Source organism: Papaver somniferum, chromosome 8 (assembly GCF_003573695.1).
Source record: "Papaver somniferum cultivar HN1 chromosome 8, ASM357369v1, whole genome shotgun sequence".
Lineage (NCBI taxonomy): Eukaryota > Viridiplantae > Streptophyta > Magnoliopsida > Ranunculales > Papaveraceae > Papaver > Papaver somniferum.
In genome coordinates this window covers 136,641,199-136,669,020 of record NC_039365.1, presented here as the reverse complement: position 1 = coordinate 136,669,020, position 27,822 = coordinate 136,641,199, and the positions used below count along the sequence as shown (strand labels likewise).

General features: G+C 37.8%; 1 protein-coding gene and 1 pseudogene across 1 annotated transcript; one reads left to right on the top strand and one right to left on the bottom strand.

The window, feature by feature from the left end:
* Positions 1-13,381: 13,381 nt before the first annotated feature.
* Positions 13,382-13,481, bottom strand: LOC113307271 (annotated as a pseudogene).
* Positions 13,482-25,565: 12,084 nt separating this feature from the next.
* Positions 25,566-27,616, top strand: LOC113303165 (transcription factor MYB52-like). Its single transcript, XM_026552182.1, has 3 exons — positions 25,566-26,130; positions 26,441-26,899; positions 27,000-27,616. The coding sequence occupies exons 1-3, from the start codon at positions 26,016-26,018 to the stop codon at positions 27,191-27,193; spliced, it is 768 nt and encodes a 255-aa protein (XP_026407967.1). The 5' UTR covers positions 25,566-26,015; the 3' UTR covers positions 27,194-27,616.
* The last annotated feature ends 206 nt before the right edge of the window (positions 27,617-27,822 follow it).

The following is a 27,822-nucleotide window of genomic DNA, read 5'->3' as shown; positions in this document are numbered from 1 at the left end:
AAAAAATATGATGAAGTGGCTATCCAAATCTAATTACTTCCTAGTAATTTAGTACTTACTAACATTAAGATAAATTTAGTAAGCTATTAAGTGGTGTAATAATATGGTGGCTTATATGCAAGACATATAATAACGATGTTACTACATGATTTTTCATGTATATATGTGTGACATCTAATATTACAGGTGGTGGTTGTATCTTAGCTAGCTTGAATCTCGTATAAATAGATCTCATAGGCTACCGCGTACTGCTCGGATTTGTATCAACTTATATTGCTATTAAGAATTCTCCTTTTCTTCCTTGCATACTTACTGCTGCTACTATAAAATGAAAAATGAATAATAATATATGAAAGTTTACATATCAAGATTAGCTCTTAAAAAAAAAGTTTTGGCACAATACACACGAATAAGGAGACCCATTAATTTTGGCACAATAGGCAGGAATAAGGATACCCCGGTAAGGCTGCACATTGGGTCGGTTGGGTCTGGCTTGGCCTCACCCGCCACCCAAATCGCTGACGGCGGGTAGCAGAAGTTATCACCCGCAACCGACCCAACATCATAACGAGTCAGTTTTCACCTAACCCACATTACGGTAGATTTGACCGGGTGAGTGGCGGGGATAAACCCTTGTTCTAATTCTTTCCTATAAATGTAAATGCAGAATAGATGAGATTTCAAAAGCACTTGAATAATAAAGGGAAAAGAAAACCCTATAAACTTTGCCAAAGATGAAACGAAGATTATGTAATGGTTTCTTCCTACTAGAAATACAAAGATAGATATTAATAGCATGTTGTATAGACACAGATGCCCACAGCTCATCATCACTGAGGTACAATTACACAAATCCACTATCTACATGACCCATCTTCTAATTTTCTTCAATCTCCGTCAATCTTTAAATTTTTTCTTCAAGAACACAAACCCTAACTCCAATATCATACCCAAATATAACTGATTTGTTCTCAAAAATTTCACCCCAAATTTCATCCAATAGTACTCGTATCACCATTATGCATCAACAACGATTTCTCTTGATACAGTATATCCGTACTCCTTTAGGGAACTTAGTTTATCTCAAGATAAGTTGAGGGAAGAATCATACTCTAGGAAGGAATTCTTGTTTAGGCAGAATTCCTAGTTAGAGAAGAGTTTTGTTTAAGGCAATACTCTTAGTTTAGGAAATATATTCCTAATAGAGGTCCTTGGTCGGCTGAGTAGGATGAAGGCTACAAATAAAAGGCTTTGGCTAATAGCTAAGGACACAGATACTAGGCACAGAAAACCTAGGAGAAGCTTGGAATAATACTTGTGCAATCTAGCAAACAGTTTAAGGTTGATCCACTGTTTAGAGAGATTGTGAGCGTAATAAAGAGAGAATTGTAATTGTTTTCTTGTTCATAATCTAGAGAAGATATTTTCTTCTAATTACTACTTGTGTTTAGTTTTCTAAGTTTCTCGTCTATTATTATTCTGAATTTCGCCTTTATAGTAATAGCTACCAAGGGACAGAGAGCAATACGTATCAAGTTGGCATCACGAGCTAGGTTAGTTTTTAGGGTAAATCCCTGCGGTTTATGGTTTTCACTAGATCTCTCTACATAAATCTTGGTGAGGTACTCGAGAAGCTAGAGGACGTTAAGAAAACAAGGGGATCAAGGATGACAAAGTCAGATGATGATCCTAAGGAAGGAGAACCACAGACTATGGAAGAAAAGGCGGCTACGCTGCAAACAACCATGAATTCAATTCAAGTTACCCTTCAGGAGCTGAGTGAATGTATTCGTTCTCATACACCCAAGTCGAAGACGAAGAAAAACATTACACCTACACCTGAAGCTTCGGAAAAAGATGAATCAGAAGAAGACGATTCAGAAGAAGAAGAAGATGAGGATGAAGATAAGAAGAAAAGTGAGCTTCTTAAAAGTTGTATATCAACTAAAACTCATGGTAAGAACCTAAAAATTGATTTTCGTGTTGATATTCCACTTTACGATGGGAGTGTCGATGTAGAAAAATTGGATGATTGGATTGAACGTCTAGAGACGTATTTTTCATTCTTTGAATATGGTTCAAAGGAAAAGATTGCTTTCGCGGCATTGAAGATACAAAAGCATGCTCTAACCTGGTGGAAAGCTTATCAAAGACAAAACCTAGGTAAGGGAGCATTGTCGTGGAAAAAATTCAAGGCAGTTGTAAGAAAACAATTTTATCCGGTGGTACAACTTGAAGCAATCATACAACCAAACCGTACAAGAATATACTTCGGAATTTCAGAATCAAGTTATGGTGTTGGATTTAGACTTGGAAGATCATGCTATCTATATGACGTATATTTCCGGGTTCCATGAGTATATACGGAAGGAGTTGAAGATGTTTTCGGTGGATACTATCTCTGAAGCAAGTATAAAAGCTAATGTCATTGAAGGCATGCTTAAGAAATATGATTCAAAGGGAAATACTAAGGTGAAATCTGGAGGTACCACTGTGGAATGACGTGAAAGGAGCAAACAAGAAGGGAAGTCTAGTGACAAGGAAAGTTTGACTTGCACCCATTGCAAGAAAACAGGTCACGTAGTCGACAAGTGTTGGGTTAAGAACCCTTATCTAAAGCCTAAAGGGTTGCATATGAAAGAAGCCAAGAAGGCATCACTAGTCGCTCAAACTCCAAAAGAAGTCCACGGACTAACGGAACCCAATTCAAAGCTTTCTCTTATGACAGGGGCAAAAGAAAAACCTTCAACAGATGATCTTAGGGAGCGACTCTTCACAGTGAAGATGCAAGTCAAAACAACACTATTTGATGTTGTTATTGACCCGGGAAGTCAGAAGAATTTACTTTAAAATTCTTTGGTGCAGAAGTTAGGATTGAAGACTAACAAACATCCAAAATCATACCCTTTAGGATGGCTTCAAAAGGAAGGAGGCTTACAAGTTTCACCGCAGTGCACGTTCAAATTTGCTTTAGATGAGTCATATATTGACGAAGTTACATGCGACGTAGTTCCTTTAGATGTCTGCCAGGTAATACTAGATAGTCCTTACCTATGGGATAGAGATGCAACTCTACACAGGAGGGAACAAAAGTACACCTTTACCAAATATGGAGAAAGTTTTGTAATTCGGGCTATTGATTCTCCTCTTGAACGAGAAAGCTTGATCACATCCACTCAGGCTAAGCGGTTGGTGAATGCTAGCACAAAGTTCATTCTCCTTGTGATCCGTTCTCTTGAAGAGGAGCCGAGTAGAGTATGTTTAGCAGCCTTGACTGCTCAACAAGAAGGCGACCTAGAAGGGTTGAAGTTGAAATACAAGGATTTATTTTCTGATGTCACAGGGTTACCGCCAAAAAGGAGTGTGGAGCATGAAATCATGTTGACCGGGGAGAGTTCTCTGCCTAATATAGGTCTTTATCGCATGACCGTCGAGGAATCTGATGAGATCAAGAAACAAGTCCAGGAACTCCTAGAATTAGGAATGATAGTGCCAAGTGCTTCACCTTGCGTATCCGCGGTGTTGTTGGTTCCAAAGAAAGATGGAGGCTGGCGCATGTGTATTGATTATAGAGCATTGAACAAGATCACAATGAGGAATCGTTATCCTCTACCTAGGATAGACGACATGATGGATCAATTGGAAAAATCTCGAGTCTTTACAAAGTTGGATTTCAAATTCGGATACCACCAAATGAGAGTCCGAGAAGATGATACATGGAAGACTGCTTTAAAAACCAAACAAAGCTTGTTCGAATGGTTGGTGATGCATTTTGGTTTGTGTAACGCTCTAGCGACGTTTATGCGTTTGATGAATGATTTGTTACGACCTTTTATAGAAGATTTTATGATTTTTATACTTGGATGATATCCTAATATACAGTAGAACTTGGGAAGAGCATATCGTTCACGTTGAGAAGGTGTTTAAAGTGTTACATGAAGGCCAACTGAAGTTGAACGTAAAGAAGTGGTAATTTGGGAAGGGGGAGTTGGTGTATCTCGGTTTTATTGTTGGTGGTAGACAACGGAATATTGATCCAAGAAAGGTTGAAGTGATCACTAAGTAGCATAGACCTAGTACCATAACTGAAATCAGAAGTTTCTTAGGAGCTTGTACCTACTTGCGTAAGTTTATCCGGTATTTTTCAAATATTGCAGGACCATTGCATGGTTTGACGGGAGCTAAGGAAAAGTTTGAATGGTAGCAAACCCATGAAGACGCTTTTCAGTTACTAAAAAGGAAGATTTCAGAAGCACCATTGTTGGCATTGCCTAACTTACAGCGTACTTTTGAAGTTGAGACCGACGCTTCTAACTATGCATTGGGATGAGTCTTGTTACAAGATGGTAAACCAGTGGAGTACCATTCAGAATTGTTCTCAGGTGCTATTAAGAACTACGCACCTTATGACAAAGAATTTTATGCTTTATATCAATGTATCAAGCATTGGAGAGTGTATATCTTAGGTAAAGAAGTAGTGGTACATTCAGATCACAAACCATTGGAGTATCTATACGCTCAGACGAAACTACAACAAGCCCGACACATGAAGTGGATGTCTTAATTGATGAGTTTCAACATTCTCATTAAGTACAAGAAGGGAGTAACAAACAAGTTGGCAGATATGTTGTCTCGTCCACCAGTCCGAGCATTAATGGTGGCCATGAGAATTCAGCCGATTGTTCCTCAAGAGTATGCAGAGTCATACGCATCTATCAAGGACTTCAAAAAGGTGTTAGAAGGTGTAAAGAGTGGTTTTAAAGGCGAGTTTGAACTTCGAGATGGATTTTTATACAAAGGTCAGTTACTTTGGATACCAGAAAATGGAGATCGTTTACAGTGGCCGAGAAAGGCACACACTTCCCGAGTTGTTGGAAACTTTGGGATGAAAAAAACTCTACTTAACCTCCGGCGCTATGTCTTTTGGCCAAAGATGCTAGATGATGTGGCTAAGTTGGTTAGAGGGTGCAAGTTGTGTAGCACATCTAAACCTTCCAACAGGAAACGTGGGTTATAACTACCACTACCAGTACCATCAAGACCTTGGGAGAGTATTTCTACGGATTTTCTTGGTGGGTTGCCAAATACCAAGTCTGCTCATGATTACTTGTTCGTTGTGGTCGACCGATTCAGCAAGATGATTGCATTAATTCCATGTACAAAGACAGTAACGGGAGCCGGTGCAGCAAAGCTCTTCTTTGAGCATGTGTGGAAGCATTATGGTTTACCTACTTCGATTATTTCTGATAGGGATAGTCGATTCCTTAGTCATTTTTGGGATTCTTTATGGAAGATGATGGACACTAGGTTGAAGAAGAGTACAGCTTTTCATCCACAAACAGACGGGAAAACAGAAGTGGTCAATAGGATTATGGTTCACATGTTAAGGGGATATAATTCTAAGCATCCTAAAACTTGGGATGAGAGTTTACCATATCTACAGTTTTCTTTCAATAGAGCAGTTCATAGTTCTTCGGGAAAATATCCTTTCGAGACGTGCTATGGTTACTTACCACCTAGCCCTTTCGATCTAGTATTTTCTAGTGACACCTCAATGGGGGGAAAGGAAGGAAGTGAAAGACAAAAGGCACAAAAGTTCTTGGAGAAGATATCTCAGATTCATGCAACTGTTGAAGCACAATTAAAGAAGTCACAAGCCATATACAAAGCAAAGTATGACAAGCATCTTGTACCTTGTAATTTCGGTGTTGGTGACTTGGTACGGTTAAAGTTAGGTAAGGAACGACTGAAAGGGGAAGGTAAGAAGTTGAAGCCATTGATGTATGGACCGTTTCGTATTCTCGACCAGATTGGTGACAATGCCTTTCGTCTAGATCTTCTACCTTATCTAGGAATGTACTCGGTTATATATGCTGAATACTTGAAGTTGTTTGAACCGCCATTACTTGATAATGACGGCGACGATGCTATGATCTTACCAAGAGTAGAAGACTTATGGTTTGATAGAGAGAAACTACTCAAGGAAGACTGTATATTAGAGCGAAGAGTAACTAAAACACGACAAGGAGAGAAACAAGATTTTCTAATTGGATGTAAAGGTCAAGTTCCTAGCAAGGCCAAGTGGTTTAAAAAGGAATAAGGGACTCTCAAGTTCCCTAACCTTCATTTTTAAATCTCACAGGAGTTCAAGTTCTTAAAAGAGGGACCCATGATATAGGTGTATCCGTACTCCTTTGGGGAACTTAGTTTACCTCAAGCTAAGTTGAGGGAAGAATCTTATTCTAGGCAGGAATCCTTGTTAGGCAGAATTCCTAGTTAGCGAAGAGTTTTGTTTTAGGCAATACTCATAGTTTAGGAAATATATTCCTAATAGAAGTCCTTGGTCGGCCGAGTACGATGAAGGCTATAAATAAAGGGCTTTGTCTAATATAGCTAAGGACACGGATACTAGGCACAAAAAACCTATGAGAAGCTTGGAACAATACTTGTGCAAGCTAGCAAACAGTTTAAGGTTGATCCACTGTTTAGAGAGATTGTGAGCGTAACAAATAGAGAATTGTAATTGTTTTCTTGTACATAATCTAGAGAAGATATTTTCTTCGAATTACTACTTGTGTTCTGTTTTCTAAGTTTCTCGTCTATTATTATTCTGAATTCCGCCTTTATAGTATAGCTACCAAGGTACAGAGATCAATATGTATCATCTCTTCTCAAATTCAATTTTATTCTCTCTGTTAAACTTGCCTAAATCATAAACGACCCGCGCCTAAAAGGGTTGGATCGGGTGCGGATATTTTTTGACGGGTGCGGGTTGGGTTGATTTTATATATCCTTAGAACCCAACTAGTGAAGAAAAATTACTAAGCTACAACCAACAAAAAAAAAAGCAGCACAACTAAACTATAAAGTAAACAATCCCAACGTCATCGGCAGCAAAGATCTCCCCTAGAATCTGGAGAAAAACTTTAAACACCTGTTAGGTTTCGATATTTCCTTATAATTAATAAGGAAAACAATACCAAAATGCTATTAATAATGTGATATTAACTGATGGTTTATAATTCATTAATAATGTGATACTAATTGATGGTTTATAATTCATTGAACTACTGCCTCCGTCCCAATTATAAAGGCGGAGAAGTAAAATATTGTAGTCCTTATATATAGGTGAATATCTATTTCCAATGTGATTTCTTCCCTATATACCCTTATTAAAGAGTATGATATTCACATACTTAGTTAATGCTTTTAGTAATTCCCAAGGAAACTTAGTTAGGCCTTGTTCAAGACATTGCTAATATGAAAGAAAAAATCGAAGATGTTGTCTTTGTCCATCAGTACAGAGAGTCCAATTTTATTGCTGATACCTTGTTGAAGAAAGCTTCTGAAAGAATTCTCGAGGGAGGCTGGTTTACTAACCCACCTGAAGATATAGTTAATTTTCTATCGGCTGACATTCAGGGTGTCTCTCACCCGAGAATGATCAGAGTGTAGTTTTTTTGTTCTGCATTTCCATTATCAAAAAAAAAAAAGTAATTCCAAAAACAATTACATATTTTAAATATTTTAGTGGGATAAAAGCTTTTAATGTATTCATATTTTCTAAACAAATGTAATGGAAATTGATGAGGGTAAATCAGGTACAACTAGGAAAATTTACAAAACCAAAAATTTCTTATTCTAATAAAATTCCACTTTTCCGCGTGTGTGTATATATATATATATATATATATATATATATATATATATATATATATATATATATATATATATATATATATATATATATATATAGGGAACCGAGGGAGTATAATATTATAGTGTATAAAACAACAGAACTAGTCATAAAAACCCAAGGTGACCAAACTTGTGGTACAAAAAACCCATTCAAATGTTGGGATCAATTAAAGCTCCATCTTAAACAAAATTGATACAAAAACCCCCAAATTTTTAAAAAGTGATACAAAAACTCCAAATTTCAAAATTGGTTTCATCAAATTCTTTGTAGTTTTTGTGTTACTTTTGTTTTGATGGGGTTTTTGTGTTACTTTTATTTTGATGGGTTTTTTATGGATGGATAGTGACACCTTTGGGGTTATAACTCGCGGACCGATAAAACAATACCAAAACTTAATGTGGGCCAAAACCAACCAAAAAAAAAAGGCAAAGAACCGGGCTCGCTAGCTTTAACTATAAGATAAAAGGTCTACGACACATATTATGCACACATGACAAAAGAAAAAAGAAAAAAAACGAATAAGCGTCTGAGACACGTGCCCAAAAAACAGGAAAACAATGTATGGGAAGTAGGAATTCCCGATGTTAATACTAGTCAGTATCGTTTCGAGTTATCCATCTGATAATACTATATCAAATACCAGATCATTCAGGCAATGACTCTATGTGATCATGTATCAGTTCCCCACTTCCCCCTACAATGGTTGACACTTAATAACGTAATTATAGCTAGTGTATTGTGTCTTCTCACACATAACAACCACTAGCTACAGCCCATGTAGTGGCATGCACAACCCTGTCTGCGGTTAATTAACTGGGAATACTCTTATTTATTTAGAATCCTGTTGGGCTTGAAAAGTCATGGTCTTTTTGGAGCTGTCAAGGGCTGCCAAATAGTCATTGGGACACCCCATCAAATATTTATATAAATGATTAATATGACCCCTCACTGATTTACATAATAAATTTGATTAATGTTACTAATTAATCATGATTAGCTAATTAATCAACACTAATTCATTTCCTTAAGTTAAATGTTGAAGTTGAAAATCAAAACAAACGAAAAAGATAGAGGGGGGAGGAGGAGGAGGAGGAGGGAAAAGAATTGGGGAAAAAAATGAAAATCGGTGATTCAAGCAAAAATTTTGATGTAGATGAACCCTCATCTTCAAAATACGATAACATATTACTACCCATCAACAACGATCAGTTCTTTGCTGATTTTTCACAAAATCATGAAATTTCTTTTCAAACTCAAAATAACCCTTATGAACCCTACTATGGTTTCGAAGGACCAATCCAAAAAGAAGAAGAAATCGAAGAAATAATTGCTCAAGATTACCAGGTATACCTATGGGTGCACACGGTACGGTTCGGCTCGGTTCTTGCCGAGGCCGAGTACCTGTACCTCCCTAACCTCGGTTCTTAGTTTTTGGACCGGTACATGTATCTCTATCCTCGGTTCGGTACCATTCGGGACAAGCACGGAATCAGGGGTTCCGGTACCAGTCGGTTCCGAGTGGTGCAAAGATAAGTGGGATATAAAAATCCCGGGGTTTTCAGAGTTTTCAATTCCGAGCCCTAAAAATGACCTCCTTCCTCCTTTCATAGATTTCTCCCCCCAGTATGAACACTTAAATCTGCTAGAAACCATTACCAAAGCTGCTGAAGTTGCAAATATCAGGTTACTCTATCATTCTCTTTTAATTTTTTTACTGAACATTTTGTTAGGTTTTAGTTTTACCAAGAAAATCCCCAAATCTTAGTTTTGATTCACAAAAATGGAAGAAGAAACAATAGATCCACCAGAATCGTCATCGCCAAAATCAAAAGAAGACAGATTTAGCTTATTACCCAATGCATTAGTTCATCATATCTTATCATTTGTTGATGACATGAGAATCACAGTACAAATGAGTATTTTGTGATTTTGTCCAATAGATGGAGACATATTTAGAAATCTCTCCCAGTTCTTACTTTCAAGAACAATCTGATTGAAATTAATGGATTTAAGCATTTTGTTACTGTCGCACTCATGCTTCACGAAGATATTGATATACGTACTCTATTTGTTCTATGGATTGATCCCCTTAATACTGACATTGATATAAGTGATGTTCTTAATACGTGGGTACTTCATGTTGTTAAACGGAAAGTTAGAGAGGTATTGTCTTCCGTTATAGTTGATAAACCTCAGGTGTTTGAGTTTCCTGCGTGCTTTTTTAATGGTCAGTATTAGTCGGTACAAACGGGACGGGACATGAATAGGACCGTGTACCTGTACCTCCCTAACCTCGGTTCTTAGTTTTTGGACCGGTACCTGTATTCCCTTCCTCGGTTCGGTACAAAAACAGGTACGGTTCCACCGGTAGACGCATTTATGTGTCTATTTTGATCTCAATTGTATATATTGTTAGTGCTCGATTTTGTATTTATTTGGTTATTTTATTGTTTTATAGGTGTTTTTGGAGAAATAAACATGTGTGGAGAAATCGGCTCGAAAAGTTGATAAAGAAATCTGGAGGATACTTACTATTCGGGCTCTCAGTTTGGATAAGGGGCACTTCAATTACTAACGGGCACTTACTGATAAGGGGTATCCTCTTTACTATTTGCTGCCGCATGATATTTATACCCCATCAGAGGATAGGGGCATCCCCTTTTTCTTCATCGTTCAAACACAATTTTGGCGGGAAACTATATTATTACCTGCGTGAATTTGGGAGCATCAGTTGGACGTGAAATAACGAGATTAAATGGCTGATTTTTGATGGGCTGACTTATCAAGAGCAGACAGGCTTATTATGAGAGTTTGGATCAATTGAAATGGGATGGATAATCAGTTCTCGACAACACAGAGGAGGATAGTTTTCTCGGGTCCTGGGAAAGATTGAAGAGAGATTTTCATGGAGTTTTTCACGGGTTCGTATGGTGATTGGCCTGCTTTATCAAAACAGGGAAGTTGGGGGATTTATTCATGGAAAGAAAGAAGATTTCTTAAAACAGAGTAGATGATAATATATCGGGTATTTTTCTGTTTCAATATGTGGAAGTTACGTGGAAGGATGGAAATAAGAGATTGTATAAAGATTTTATTAGGGTCTTGAGAGAGTTCTGGAGGCTTGGACAACTCAGTTTACGCGTAGAAGAAAAAGGAAAGGCAGAAAAGTCCGTAATTTGCAGAGAAGAGAACGGGAAGATAATTGAAATCTTTCTTGAAATATCGTCACATGTAGAGTATATATAAGTTGTTTCGAGTCTCATATAAGGGGTACGAAACCTTAGGAGAAGTTTAGAGGAGAATAGAGAGCTCCAGAGATCGAGTTGCAGGAAAATACAATATTCTGCTGCTGCTGCCGAAGAGGAAGAACACGAAGAACATTGACGCACAAGCAACTGTCGAAGCAAACTATCGTTGTTTCACAGCAGTACCTATGTGTCGTTCATCACAGCGGTTGCATTAGGTCTTTAGCTACTATTTCTCCTTGTAACAGTGATTCTGCAACACCAACAAACTGTTGCGAATCGTCTGTATTATCACTTTTCATCTTTTTAATTATCTTTTGAGCCATAAACAATTATTTTTAGATCATGATTAATATGAGGAGCTAAACCCCATTGCTGGGGCGATAGAGGAAGCTATTTTTCCAACAAAAAACGGTACACTCTATTTTATTTAATTTATTGCAATTATTATTATGATTATTTGCCTTGAACTATTATTGAATATGAATTTTATTTGAGTGATTGTGATCTATTTTGATGGAGTATGCTTAGTTTATAGATTCTTGATGCTTCATACTTGGTATTTACAATTATTACTTTTGAAAATCTATATTTTAGAATCAAATTAAACGAGAAAATTGCATGAATATAAATATTTGGACCAAATCACTTTGAACTTGAAAAATAGTGGAATATTAGCCTCAGTGTTCTTTTAATATTGATACCAACTTTGTCAGTGTTTGTTATAATTATTAGCGAGTTTTCTATTTAGTTTTGAATTTAAGTCTAAAGTTATCCTTCACAAGTTCGAGAATCGAATCACTTTTTACCACTATCTACAAATCACATCAATTTTTGGCGCCGCCGACGCGGACTTGTTTTTAGGGTTTTAGATTTATTATTATTTTTGTTCTTTTTTATGTTTTTGGGTATTTATCTTGTGTCTACAGGTTCTGGATCATAAAGAAAATTGAGCCAAAGAGTTTGGTGATTTCATAAAGACTTGGAGCTAAAGATTAAAGCAAAAAGAACAGAAAAGAAGACAATTTTATTTTAGACAATTTTAGTTTAGGGTTTATTTATTTTCTTTTAGAAAAGAAAAAAAAACTGTATTAGAGTTTATTATTTTTGTAATTTTTCTTTTCTTTTTGGACTTTTGGACTTTGGGACATTATTTTTTTTATTACCCTACGGAAGGGTACTTTAAATATAAACTGTTTGCAGAGAAGGAGGATAATTACGATATTGTCTTTGCACCTTGGGTTCGTACACTTGACATCGGAGTCAGTGGTCTGAGTCGACTACAACCGATTCATCTCCCGTCTGGAACGGGAGGTAAGATTCTAAACACTCCCGAATCCCCTGTCAGCGAGTTACTGGACTCCTTCGTATGCATATATGTTGAGTACTTAATATGGACATTTATTTTTCTAGTAAAGGGCAAGGCCTGGCCATACAAGATAAGGTTTCGGATTTCATCACCGTTCTCTTCTTGCCCGCTTTAGAACACGTAACCTACACGAACCTAAGCCTAAAATTTTGACTAGAACGAGACCGATAGGGTAACGAGCTTAACAGGAAAGTCATTCGAAAAATATTGGTTACTCTTTTAAGCATACTTCGAAGTTCTTGAAGGTTTCTGTAAGTTGAATGCGTGACTGCGCCGCCTTGTAATACCGGTGAGTCCTTGGGTATCAAAGCTCCACCGAGCTTCCCTCGCCTCTATTCAACTTACTTTAACTCGGATTGATTCCAGAGGGGTTTGCTTAAATTGTAACGAATTCCCGTTCGAAGGATTAGAAGTTGGTCTAGAAACAATCTAAGTGGAGCCATCATGTTTTTTGTTTGCTAGAAATCAATAGGTTTGATTTGGTTGAGTCGGCCTTGATCTGTGTTTGCTTACCCTTCTAATTTAGAAAATTCTATTGTATGCCTGAACGTAAAAGAGACGCACTAGGTAGATTTGTTAAAAAGAAACCTAGTAGTTCTAAGCGTCTCGATTACCTTAATCTAGAGAGTACGACTTTTGAAGAGTCTGTTTTTGAACGTCCTTTGACTAAGGAGAGAATCCATGTTCCTCCGATAGCGCTAGAAATGGAAACTTTGGAAGCTTTGTTGAATCCAACTAGGACTACTCGTCCCTCATGTATCAGGTTAGATGAGACGGAAGCAACTTATGAACTTAAACCTGGGACCTTACAGCTGCTCCCAATCTTTTTAGGGAAAGAAAATGAAAACCCCTATTTCCATGTTAGGGACTTTGAGGAAATTTGTAGTACCCTCGGGATTAGAAACCTAGATGATGATGCTTTGAAACTTAGGTTATTCCCCTTTTCCCTGAAAGATAAAGCTAAATCGTGGCTATATAGTTTGGCTTCTGGGTCAATCGAAACGTATGAACAACTTACATCTTCCTTTTTGAACAAGTTTTTCCCTAGGCACAAAACATCGTCTATTAGGACGCAAATCTGCACGTTTTCTCAATAGGAGGGAGAAACTTTGTATAGGTATTTGGAAAGTTTCAATGATTTATTAGCCCAATGTCCTCATCATGGTTTAGAGAAGGTTAGGTTAATTCAGATCCTTTATGAGGGTTTAGATTATCCCACTACAACCACAGTAGAATCTATGTGTACTGGTGGATTTGAGAACCAAACAGTTGATGACGCAATGACATATTTGCACGAAGTCGCCGAAAAGACCCAACAATGGGAAAGTAGTAGGGGACCCCAGAAAACAATTCTTCTCGGCAGAGGAAACGTTAATAGGGTAGAAGGAGGCTATGAATCAGATGCCAAAATTGTTGCTATAGCGAAAAGGTTAGAAGCTTTAGAAGTGGGTAACACTAGTGGTAGATTGGAGCCTTTTTGGGAAGGCTAGAATAATGAAGAGAAAGCTAATGCTCTATATTATAACACTAGGTTTGATAATCGTCAGAAGTTTGACCCATATTCAGAAACCTATAATCCTGGTTGGAGAAACCATCCGAACTTTTCATGGTCTAAGGGCCAGAGTCAGGGTCAGTCTAATAATTCTAATGCTCCCCCAGGTTTTGGGTACACTAGGAATACATCAGGCCCAGAAAATAAAATGACAAGCTTAGAGGAATCTATTAAGATGTTAGCAAAAACTCAGGAAATTTTAGCACAGAGCCATGTTAGTTTTCAACAGGAAACCAAGAAGAATTTTCAAACTGATGCTCAGAGCCTTGCTAAGTTAGAACTTCAAGTCGGCCAAATATCTAAGACCTTAAGTGAGAGAGATAATGGTAGGTTCCCTAGTCAGACTAATCCCAATCCTAGAGGAGTTCATGAAGTAGGTACAAAACCATCGAATCAATTGAATGCTATTAGAACCCTTAGGAGTGGTAGAATAGTAGACAATCAGGTAACCATGCCCGATAGTGAACATATTGTAGTTCACCCCTCAGGACCACTAGCTAAGGAAACTAATAAAATTTCTGATGATGCCAACTCAGTTCCTGAGAGGTATGATTCTGTGCCTAGAGCCCCATTTCCTCAGCTATTAGTACCAACAAAGAAGGAATCGAACTTTAATGACATATTGGAGGTTTTTAAGCAAGTTACCATAAACCTTCCTTTATTAGATGCAATTAGGAAAATTCCTGCTTATGCCAAGTTCCTTAAGGATATGTGTACGCGAAAGCGAAAACTTAGCGTCCATAAGAAAGCCTTTTTATCTAGTCACATAAGTTCAATTATTCAAAACACTACAACTCCAAAGTACAAAGACCCAGGTCCCATACCATTGCTTGTACAATAGGTAAACGCCGGGTAGAAAAAGCTTTACTTGACTTAGGAGCCAGTGTGAACCTACTTCCGTACCATGTGTACTTACAGCTAGGACTTGGTGAAATGAAACCTACTCAGATAACACTGCAGTTAGCTGATAGGTCTGTTAAAATTCCTCGAGGTGTTATTGAGGATGTCCTTATTGAGGTCGACAAGTTTATCTATCCAGTGGATTTCGTGGTCCTAGATACTCAACCTGTCCCTGACCCAGAGAACCAGATACCTGTGATTTTAGGTCGCCCGTTTTTAGCTACGTCGAATGCGATCATTAACTGTCGAAATGGTGTGATGAATTTATCTTTTGGTAATATGACTATAGAGATGAACATTTTTAATGTCAGTAAGCTACCTTATGAGCTAGATGACACATGTGTTGAAGAGGTGAACATGATAGAAGCCTTAGTTCAGAAGTCATTACCAAACATTTTATTTGAAGACCCATTAGAAAGTTGTCTATCCCATTTTGGTTTAGATTTTGATGACGATAGCACTATTGAACAAGTGAATGCTCTATTAGATTCTACCCCTGTGTTAGACACTGATGGAAAGCTAGGTTCGAACCGTTACCAGTTTCTGAGACTACCCTAATTCCTTCTTTAGAAGAGCCCCCAAAGTTGGACCTTAAACCACTACCCGATACTCTAAAGTATGTGTTTTTAGGCCCATCTGAGACTTTACCTGTGATTGTAGCTTCCGATTTGGATAGTGATCAGGAAAGTAGGCTAGTAAAAGTACTTCAAGACAATAAGGAAGCTTTAGGGTGGACTATAGCAGACATTAAGGGTATAAGTCCTACTGTTGTATGCATCAGATTCATTTAGAGGAAGACTCCAAACCTTCTAGGAGATGCAACGTCGACTGAACCCTAACATGAAAGAGGTAGTTCGAAAAGAGGTGCTTAAGTTGTTAGATGCGGGTATTATTTACCCAATTTCAGACAGTAAGTGGGTCAGCCCTGTTCAGGTTGTCCCCAAGAAATCAGGTATCACTGTAGTCCAGAATGATAATAATGAATTAATCCCAACCCGAGTGACCACGGGATGGCGTGTGTGTATTGACTATAGGAAATTGAACAAGGTCACAAGGAAGGATCACTTTCCCCTTCCTTTTATCGACCAAATGCTAGAGCGATTAGCTGGACATAGTCACTATTGCTTCTTAGATGGCTACTCCGGTTATAATCAGATCGTTATTGCCCCAGAAGACCAAGAGAAAACCACTTTTACCTGTCCCTTTGGTACCTTTGCGTATAGACGCATGCCTTTCGGGTTTGTAATGCCCCTGCGACTTTTCAGCGTTGTATGATGAGCATATTTTCTGATATGGTAGAACGGTTTTTAGAGGTCTTTATGGATGATTTTTCAGTATTTGGTTCATCTTTTGATGAGTGCTTGCATCATTTGACATTAGTGTTGACTAGGTGTAAGGAAAAGAATTTAGTGCTTAATTGGGAAAAATGCATTTCATGGTTGAATCAGGAATTGTCTTAGGGCACATCGTTTCTTCAAAGGGTATAGAGGTAGACAAAGCCAAAATTGACCTTATTAAGACTCTACAGGTCCCAAAAACCGTAAAAGATATTAGGTCATTCTTAGGGCATGCAGGTTTTTACCGTCGATTCATTAAGGATTTTAGCTTGATTTCTAGACCTCTTTGCAATTTGCTTGCAAAAGATGTTAAGTTTGTCTTTGATGATGCTTGCTTAAAGGCTTTTGATAAGCTTAAAACTTTACTCACCTGCCCCGATAGTCCAGGCACCTAACTGGAACCTACCCTTTGAAATTATGTGTGATGCTTCAGATTATGCTATAGGCGTTGTGCTAGGTCAGCGAGAAAACAAATTACTCCATGTGATTTACTATGCTAGCAAAACTCTGAATGATGCCCAAATGAACTATACAACTACCGAGAAGGAATTGCTAGCCATCGTGTTTGCCTTGGATAAGTTTAGATCCTATTTATTAGGTTCTAAGATCGTAATCTATACTGATCATGCTGCTTTGAAATACCTTTTGTCTAAGAAGGATACCAAACCTAGATTGATTAGATGGATCCTTTTGTTACAAGAATTTTTCCAGACATTAGAGACAAAAAGGGTGCAGAGAATGTGGTAGCAGACCACTTGTCTAGGCTAGTTGTTTTCCCCTAATAATTCCCTTCCTATAAGGGATAGTTTTCCTGATGAACAATTGTTCTCTGTTTCCCAATCACCTTGGTATGCAAATATAGTGAATTATCTTGTTACTGGTCGAATGCCTCAACATTGGGGTAAGCAAGATCGTTCTAGGTTTTTAGCCGAGGTTAAGCATTTCTTTTGGGACGATCCTTATCTGTTTAAGTATTGTCCGGACCAGATTATTAGGAGATGTATCTGAGAGTGACCAGTCTAGTATTATCTCCTTTTGTCATGAACATGCATGTGGGGGTCATTTTAGTGCTAAGAAGACTGCTGCTAAGATTTTGCAGTGTGGATTTTACTGGCCTTCGTTGTTTAAAGATTCCCATAGTCATTGTGTTTCTTGTGAGCGTTGCCAGAAGTTAGGAACCATTTCCCGTAGAAATATGATGCCTTTGAACCCTATTTTAGTGATTGAGGTCTTTGATGTGTGGGGCATTGATTTTATGGGTCCATTTCCTATTTCGTTTGGTTATCTTTACATACTTGTCGCTGTAGACTATGTGTCTAAGTGGGTTGAGGCGGTTCCGTGTAAAACAATGACCACAGGGTCGTAGTCCAGTTTTTGAAAGAGAATATACTTACACGTTTTGGTACGCCGCGAGCTATAATTAGTGATGGAGGTTCACACTTTTGTAATAGACCGTTTGCTCTTTTAATGAAACAATACGGTATTACCCATAAAGTAGCAACCCCATATCACCCTCAGACTAGTGGTCAGGTAGAGGTTTCCAATAGGGAAATTAAACGTATTCTAGAGAAAACAGTTAATCCAAATAGGAAAGACTGGTCGTCGAGGCTTACTGATGCCTTATGGGCTTACCGTACTGCGTTTAAGACACCCATTGCAATGTCACCTTATGGTTTAGTGTTTGGAAAGGCATGTCACCTGCCTTTTGAGTTAGAGCATCGAGCCTATTGGGCTATTAAGAACTTAAACTTTTCACTTGACAAGGCAGGAGCTAAAAGAAAGCTCCAGCTCAATGAGTTGGACGAGATTCGTAGAGATGCATACGATAGTGCTAAGGAGTATAAGAACAAAATGAAACTAGTGCATGATAGGAATATTTTACGAAAGTCATTTTCTCCAGGTCAAAAAGTTCTTCTATATGACACTCGGTTGCATCTATTCCCCGGGAAGTTGCGCTCTCGATGGACCGGTCCTTTTGTGGTCCGTACTGTTTTTTCTCATGGCGCTGTTGAGATTGAGACACCAGATGGTAGTAGTTCTTCGAAGGTTAACGGTCAGCGATTGAATCTCTTTATAGAGCCTTTTCCTACAGGTGATGTTGAGGAGGTCCCTCTGGAGGACCCTGTTTACCTTGATTGACCATCGAGGCGATTTTGTATGTTGTATATTATTTTTGTAGGTTTTTTGTTACACTTCACCCAGGTACTATCTTTCCGACTTCTCTCTTTACTATTTCCTCATGTTACTTATATTTTTGGTACTGTTCTTTAATTAGAAACATTGAGGACAATGTTAGATTTAAGTTTGGGGGTGGGGTAGAACTTTTTGTTACCTTTTCGTTGCAATAAATAAACTCCATAGCCTAGAAGTTTATCCTTATTAAGGATGGCACTGCCCAATCTAAGTGGATGGAAGCATTTTGATTGTAGGAGTTGAGGTACCAATATGATTAGATGGAAACATCTAAAGAGTCTATTCATAAAAGCACAGAGCTCAGGTGTTAGAAATAACATGGTAGTTTCGCCATGTCTCATTGAGTCCTTTCACTTCTAGTTTTAATTTTTTATTTTTAAAATATGTTTCTCTAAGTGATTAGGTGGGGCTCACGATTCAAGTTGTTACCATTGCTAGGGTGAAATAGAGTGATTGAGATAGCCATAAAAAAATTAAAAAAAAAAATGAGACCAGACCATCAGACCAACTGGAATAAATTCAATAAAGTCGACCACTGGAACCCTTGTATATGTCAGTTGTGTTGACCTAGAGTTAGAATTATCGACCATTGGTACCCTTGTATATGCCAGTGTGTTGATATTAGTCAGACCGGTATCTCAGTCCATTAGGATAGGTTCATTATGGAAGTGGCCTTCAGACAGATATGAGAAACACCGTTCACCTTAGTCAACATCAAAACCATCTATGTTTTTCTATATCCATCTTCTTAATCTATCAATTTGATTTGTTTGATTCTAAGTTTGGATGTGACTATTTGAGTAGAGCTCTGTCACTTTATATGAATTTTAGTGTGCTTGAGTGCGAACTCGTGTACAGCAATTGGAATTTCGCATCAGGGTACTTCCTCCTGTAGTTCAATAAGTATGCCACCCAATGAGATTCTTTAGTGCCTTCCAAGGTTCTGTGTAGATAGCTAGGCTCTGGAGTATAAAGGTTTTGTGGGTATACCTCTGGTAAGCCCTCCGGAGACAACACTCCACCACTAGGGCCACCTAGGGGTTTAAAGGCTTGTTGCATACGCTAAATGCAACCGACGATGCCTGCGACAGTGAGTTAGGATTTTATTTCCTAGATTTGATTTGCTCGAGGACTAGCAAATAATAAGTTTGGGGGAATTTGATAGACGCATTTATGTGTCTATTTTGATCTCAATTGTATATATTGTTAGTGCTCGATTTTGTATTTATTTGGTTATTTTATTGTTTTATAGGTGTTTTTGGAGAAATCGGCTCGAAAAGTTGATAAAGACATCTGGAGGATACTTACTATTCGGACTCTCAGTTTGGATAAGAGGCACTTCAATTACTAAGGGGCACTTACTGATAAGGGGTATCCTCTTTACTATTTGCTGCCGCATGCTATTTACACCCCATCAGAGGATAGGGGCATCCCCTTTTTCTTCATCGTTGAAACACAATTTTGGCGGCAAACTATATTATTACCTGCATGAATTTGGGAGCATCAGTTGGACGTGAAATATTGAGATTCAATGGCTGATTTTTGATGGGCTGACTTATCAAGAGCAGACAAGCTTATTATAAGAGTTTGGATCGATTGAAATGGGACGGATAATCAGTTCTCGATAACACAAGGGAGGATAGTTTTCTCGGGTCCTGGGAAATATTGAAGAGAGATTTTCATGGAGTTTTTCATGGGATCGTACGGTGATTGGCCTGTTTTATCAAAACAGGGAAGTTGGGGGATTTATTCATGGAAAGAAAGAAGATTTCTTAAAACAGAGTAGATGATAATATATCGGGTATTTTTCTGTTTCAATATGTGGAAGTTACGTGGAAGGATGGAAATAAGAGATTGTATAAATATTTTATTAGGGTCTTGAGAGAGTTCTGGAGGCTTGGACAACTCAGTTTACGCGTAGAAGAAAAAGGAAAGGCAGAAAAGTCTGTGACTTGCAGAGAAGAGAACGAGAAGATAATTGAAATCTTTCTCGAAATATCGTCACCTGTAGAGTATATATAAATTGTTTCGAGTCTCATATAAGGGGTACGAAACCTTAGGAGAAGTTTAGAGGAGAATAGAGAGCTCCAGAGATCGAGTTGCAGGAAAATACAATATTCTGCTGCTGTTGTTGAAGAGGAAGAACACGAAGAACATTGACGCACAAGCAACTGTCGCAGCAAACTATCATTGTTTCACAGCAGTACCTATGTGTCGTTCATCACAGCGGTTGCATTAGGTCTTTAGCTACTATTTCTCCTTGTAACTGTGATTCTGCAACACCAACAAACTGTTGCGAATCGTCTGTATTATCACTTTTCATCTTTTTAATCATCTTTTGAGCCATAAACAATTATTTTGAGATCATGATTAATATGAGGAGCTAACCCCCATTGTTGAGGCGATAGAGGAAGCTATTTTTCCAACAAAAAGGGGTGCAGTCTATTTTATTTAATTTATTGTAATTATTATTATGATTATTTGCCTTGAACTATTATTGAATATGATTTTTATTTGAGTGATTGTGATCTATTTTGATGGAGTATGCTTAGTTTATAGACTCTTGATGCTTCATACTTGGTTTTACAATTATTACTTTTGAAAATATATTAGTTGCAATATTTTAGAATCAAATTAAACGGCAAAATTGCATGAATATAAATATTTGGACCAAATCACTTTGAACTTGGAAAATAGTGGAATCTTAGCCTCGATGTTCTTTTAATATTGATACCAACTTTGTCAGTGTTTGTTATAATTATTAGCGAGTTTTCTATTTAGTTTTGAATTTAAGTCTAAAGTTATCCTTCACAAGTTCGAGAATCGAATCACTTTTTACCACTATCTACAAATCATATCAACCGGTTCCGGCACGGTTCGGTTTTTCGGCTCGGTTCCTGTGCACCCTTAGGTATACCTCTATTCTAACTCCTATTTCAGTTCTGAAGCTCAGAGTTTCGATTTTTTCCTTCTTGAAAACCGTAGGTTTCCAGCCGCCAGGTACTATCACGGCTGGGAAACCATGAACTCCTGGCCGTTATTGAGTTATATGGCTCACAGTTCATGAACTCCCAGCCGTTACTAAACCTTACGGATGGAACGATGGAAAATTCCTAGCCGTAAATAGTCAATTACGGCCAGGTATTTTCTATGTGCATGGGAATCATTTAATACTGTCAGCGGCGGTTAGGTTTCCTGTCTGAATATATTAAATGCTATTTACTGCTGGTGGCGCCGGTTGGGTTACCCAGCCATAACCAGTTTTACGGCTCGTTTTTTAGGTTGTAAGCTGACTCCTCCAGTTACAGGAAACTATACGTCTTGGCATTCTTGGTCGTAAATGGTTTACGGTTAGGAATAATACTTTTCGACCCAGCCGTGTACATTTTGACGGCTGGAATATCACTTGTCGAGCCAGCCGTGTACACTTTGACGGCTGGAATATCACTCTTGAACCCAGCTTTCTCTGTGTTTAAATTTCTTTTGTGAATAATTATGTGACATATGTCATTTTATTATAGATTGTACCGTACATTCCGGTGGAAGATCAAGAGGTGGTTATGGAAGATCAATAGATGGTTATTGAAGAGCAAGAGGTGGTTATGGAAGATCAACCCCCACCTGTGCAAGTTTCCGAGGACACAAGTTCTCACTATGCAAACAATCATGAGTGGGAAGATAAGAAAGATGCAAAGTTGTGGGCTCGATCACAAGGGTTGAAAAAGATGTGCATCATAGTCCAGAATAAACAAGTTACAGACAAGAGCTTTCAAATGGTTTGCGAGTGTAGATAGTTGCCTCCTCAAACAAAAACAGGAATATCTTTTCGTCGCGAATTCGGAATGTGTACAATTGGCAAGATGCTTGCATCAAATTCTCTTTATGGATTGCACGTATAAAAAGAACAAGTACAACATGCCGATATTGAACTTTGTTGGGAAAACATCTACCAAGTCGACATTTATTGTTTATTGAAAGACGAGTCGAAGGAAATTTATTTGTGGGCATTGCAAAAGGTCAAGTTATTGTATCAAGAAGGTTATACTCCTACGTTGTTGATTACGGATAACGAGCAAGCATTGATGTGGGCCATACCACGTGCTTTCCCCTACGTGCGTCATCATCTTTGCACGTTTCATATATGGAACAATGTGCAAACTAATTGCAAGAGGGTTATATGGCCAGCAAAGAAGACCAAAATGGAGAGGATCAAAAATCTACCATTGGAGATACAACAAGAAGAGAAAGAAAAGTTTGAGATGAATGACAAGATAGCCGAGGTGCTTTGGGAGGATTTTCAAGGTGATTGGGAACAACTAATATGGTCGCTCACGGAACCATTATATTTACAAAGGGAGCGTTTTGTAATGGAAAAATGGTCAACCTACCCGGATGTTATAACATATTTGAAGAACGAGTTATGGATCCCCACAAAGAAAAGTTTGTTAGTGCATGGGTAAACCGTTATAGACATTATGAAAATCAAGCCACAAGCGCGGTGGAATCGGCTCACTATCGGTTCAATACTAAGTTAAATGGTTGTGATGGTGGATTCGTTGTGGTTTTTGAAGCTATGGTTGAGTATTTCAAGCATGATCTCGATAGAATTAAAGGGGATTTTGAAAATAGCCGATCTAGACTCGTTACCGACTACCGGGATAGCCCTTGGCTCCGGGGAATAAGTTTATATGTTTCTCAATGGGAAATCCTAAAAATGATAAAGGAAGTGGAGTCTTGGGAGGAACACAATTTTCCACCGGGAATGATATGTAATTGTCCAATTAAGTCGGCTTTGGGGCTCCCATGTAGGCATTTAATAGCAAATTATCCCACAAGGTTGATTCCGATTGAAGATATAGATCCATTTTGGCAACAACTAACATTTAAAGATCCATCACCAAATCAAGGTCTTGGGGAGGTGTTTTGCGACACGGAGGTACACAAGGAACTTTTTGATAAGTATGCTTCTTTACTACCGGCGCAAAGACAACTTTGGTTGTATGAATTGTGGAGATTCAACCGTCCAGAGACTAGACAAGACCTAGCCGTAATGACCCAAGTGAGCAATTCGCATAATCACGGCTGGGAAACCTAACCGAACATTCGGTAACGGCTAGGAATTCAACCCGTATTTCTGGGTAATGTAAAACTTACGGCTGGTAATCCTGGCCGTAACTCTTCCTGTAATCCCAGTTTCAGATTTTACTAAGTTACGGCTGAGATACCAAACCGTAAACCCGATTTCGGCTATGTTTTCTGCACGTAATTCTGGGTACAGGGAGTTCAACGGCTGGTAATCTTAGCCGTTGATACAACTTACAGCTGGTTATCCTAGCCGTTACCAAAACTTACGGCTGATAATCCTGGCCGTAAACTAAGAATCTCATAAATTAAGAATCAAAACACTATTATCCATTCATTCAAGGTTAATGAAAAGTAACTCTGAAAAGTAAATCACCCAAATCCATAACCTTAAACATGCTAAAAGTCTGCATAAACATAAGCTGGAATGACTTAAACAAGTAAATTATTTACAATCATCCACTACGACCAACAATCCAAGGAACATCCTCAGAAGATGACGAAGAACTGTCGGGAGTTTGGGAAAGACTAATCTAATCATCAATTACTTCGTTAGTATATAGATCATCCCTCATTGGATTATGTAACTCCAGAAGCCTAAGAATCAGTTTTCTTTTTTCCTCGCAATCCAAATATAATACCTCCTCAATGTTATGCCTCAGTCCCTGGCAATCCACTTAGCTCTCTTAACCTATTTTCACATCATTCAATTAATAGTGGTACATAATTTGAGAAACGTATACCAAAAAAAGAATCATATACTTAGGCTACGTATCATCATCGTAGCAATATCACACATTGGTAGTTCATGGGATTCTTTCTCCTTCCCAGGGTTCCTAAAAATGATGAAAAACATATCGGAAGATAGGATTACGGATTGGAAATAACATATAACCCATCCGTTAGAAACAGTATCGTTCGGGAAAAGTGAGACAACCTAACCGAAACATAGTCTCGGATTAGAAATATGTGGACGACCAAACCGTAAACAAAGTATCGGCTAGAAAATACAAATAACGGTTAGGAATATTTATTTACGATTAGGAAACTACCAGCCGAAACACTCATCACTCAATTTTACTCTGCAAACACAGGACAACTTACGGCTGGGAAAGTCCCATCCGTAATAGTATTACACGGTTGGATTCTCAAATATTCCTAACCGCGTGAGACAATAATGGCTGGGAGTTCTTGATATCCCAACCGTTAAGTGTACATTACGGCCAGGACGATATGATATCCCGGTCGTAAACGCTTCAGAAAACCATTTTTTAAAACCCTAAAACGATGATCGAACCTATTTTTTTAATCTAATGGTAAAATAACTGGTGGGTTTTTCGATTCTTACTTAGTAGGAGCCATTTGTGGATGATTCGCAGGTGTTTGAACAGATTGGAGATATTGGTTCACCACAGGAGGATTTGCAGGTGTTTGGAGAGATTGGTTCACCACATGAGGATTTGCAGGTGTTTGGAGAGATTGGTTCACCACATCTCCATGAAAAGGAACATCAATAACTATTCAGAATCAGGGTTCAACCGGCCGGATCTTTTCACTCTTGATCTTGCTGCCATCTTTAGAATCAACGGGGAAGAGATCGGTTATTATTAGGTTTTTGAGAGTTTTTTTTTGAGAAGAAGAAGAAGAATAGAGAAAATGAATGAATTTTGATGTTTGGTTTTGATTTAGGATTAAGATTAGATTTTGATTTTAAATTATTTATTTATAAAGGATAAATATGACTTTTTAATCACTTAAGTCTCCCCTTATCTATAATTTACCTATCCAAAACAAAATGGTCGATCCTTTAAGCCCCAACAATAGAGTTCTTTATTTATTGGAAGTTATTGATGTTGTCGTAGAAGAAAAGTTGCTTTATGAAGCAAAGACAAATAGGTTTTCTCGTTGGTAAAACTATAAAAGCCTAACACTGTTTGTTAACTCACCTTTTAATATGTATACGGTTAACAAATAACGTTGATTAGAAATAAAATAATAAATAAAATTTGAGGTGGGTTACAAGTAGACGTTGTAGGTTAGAAACTTGGAGAGACATTGAAACTGAAAGCAGACCCAAAATCACCCTACCAAGCAACCTCTATCTCTCTCTTTAATTTCTTTCTCACACAAGTCATAAGTCATTAGAGATAGATAAATATTAACAAGCTTTTGTTTGTGTTAGCCAAGATGTTGGCATCAATCGCTGGTATAGGTCTTTCCAAACTCTATCTCTCTCTCTAACGGAAATACTTCACTTCTCATCCTCCTCCTCCAATATATTCTGTTGTAATTTATCTACTTCTTCTTCCCTTTTCTCCTTGTTTTGTTTACCTAATTCAGTTGTTCCAAACTTGATATAACCAAACAAGCCTTGCCTTGCTCTCTCCAATTATATAGATCCTCCCTCACTTGATTCTTCCTCTCTCTCTCTTTCTCTCTCTCTAGATCTGTATGTATGTCTTTTAGGGTTTGTGGTTCATTAAGTAACTGATCTTAATTATTTTTTCTTACGCTTTTACGATCAAGATCAGTCTTAGTTAGCTGCATATACACCGTTTGTCATCTGAAACCGTCTCTTTTATCTATATACTAGATATTCAGTTTGTTCATCTTTTTATCTTATCATTTCAATAGAGAGATGTGTACTAGAGGTCACTGGAGGCCGGCAGAAGATGAGAAACTTAGAGAACTCGTAGAACGGTATGGTCCTCACAACTGGAACGCCATCGCCGAAAATCTACAAGGACGATCAGGTGATCATCCCACATATACATATATTTAGATGATTAACATGCATAAGGAACTTCATCCAGGCTCTTGCTGTTTCAACAACAACAACAAAAAGTTATAGGAAAAAACAACTTTTAGCAGGAAAATTATCTTAGGACTTATATAATTTTATCTTAGTTAAGATAGATTAAATATATCGACATGCTACATGTGGATATAATACTCACCTTGTATATGTATTATTATCTTTATTTTTCTTTGATGAACTCGTGCATATGTATTAGTCAAAGTACGAGCTGATGATCTAACATATTTATATTGAAAATAATTCAGGGAAAAGCTGCAGACTGAGATGGTTTAATCAGTTGGATCCTACAATTAATCGAACTCCTTTTACGGATGAGGAAGAAGAACGTCTTCTACAATCTCATAGGATTCATGGCAATAGATGGGCAGTTATAGCTAGGCTATTCCCAGGGCGTACTGACAACGCAGTAAAGAATCACTGGCATGTGATAATGGCAAGACGGTGCAGAGAGAGATCAAGGTTCTATGCAAAAAGAGCTGCTCAAAACTTGATCAACGAAAGGAACAAATACACAACTAGACAGACTAGCATTAATCCAATGATTATAATGAACAGCGAATCGAGAAACCTGACTTCCTTAGAAGGGTATTACAGAAGATATCAAAATCAGATGATGATGTTGCATAATACCACTTCTCGTAATCAAAGTTTAAAACATCTATATTATCAAACTCCGACCGATCCTAGGTCCAAAGCCCTAGAAGGTGGGTGACACAGTCATAGCTAGCTACTTACTCAGTGATTCATTAATTTCTTTTGAAATTCTCTTCTACTTATATTAATCCCATACCTATATCATTGCAGATAATAGTAACCAGATTGAGTTTTACGATTTTCTTTGCGTAAATACTGATTCAAATCGAAGTGAAGTGATAAATAATACTGCAAAAAACTATAGAGACGAGGAAGAGGTGGAACAAGAAGTGAGAGACCAAGCAGCAACCTGCAGCGAAGTGGTACCATTCATAGATTTCTTTTCAGTCGAAAGGCCTACTTGATTCATTGGCACTTCAGGAATCTCTAATATATTAGATACACATGAATGATATATACATATATATGTAGATAATGAAGCTCTCTGATCGGAACAAATATTACGAACGGATTGCCAAAAAGAAAAACCTAACTAGTTATTTGCTAGAACTTTTAGATGTTGTATGTAGCTGCTCCATTAGAGAGAACAGAGAGGGAGAGAGAGCTAATTGTATTTATATCATTATGTGTAAGATTGATGGCCTGGTTCGTATATGCAGGCCGGCGTGGTTGGCAATTATGAATCCAAACATAACTACACAATATATTTCTACTGGTCTAATGGCTAGGGGCTTATGTCAGATGTGATGGTCGGGAATTCTTCCATACATTTTTGTATGGAAAAACACTGCAATTATCATTTTTGTATGGAAAAACAACTGCAATTATCATTTTTGTATGGAAGAAACAAGAAACCCAAGGAATGTTTCCAGAATGTTTCCAGGATGGTTGGCACTTTCCTCTGACTTGCTTTTCGGATGAATGCTAGGTTATTACTTTCTGAAAAGTAAGATCTTATTTCATCAAAGCCGTGGAATTTCCAGGATCCACACCTTTTTTTCAGCTTGCAGAAAATATCTCTCATTTCTTAGGT

Coding starts and splice junctions, on each gene's coding strand:
- LOC113303165 (XM_026552182.1), top strand. CDS start 26,016: ATGTGTACTAGAGGTCACTGGAGGCCGGCAGAAGATGAGAAACTTAGA. Junction 26,131..26,440: donor AAATCTACAAGGACGATCAG/GTGATCATCCCA, acceptor AAAATAATTCAG/GGAAAAGCTGCAGACTGAGA. Junction 26,900..26,999: donor TAGGTCCAAAGCCCTAGAAG/GTGGGTGACACA, acceptor ATATCATTGCAG/ATAATAGTAACCAGATTGAG.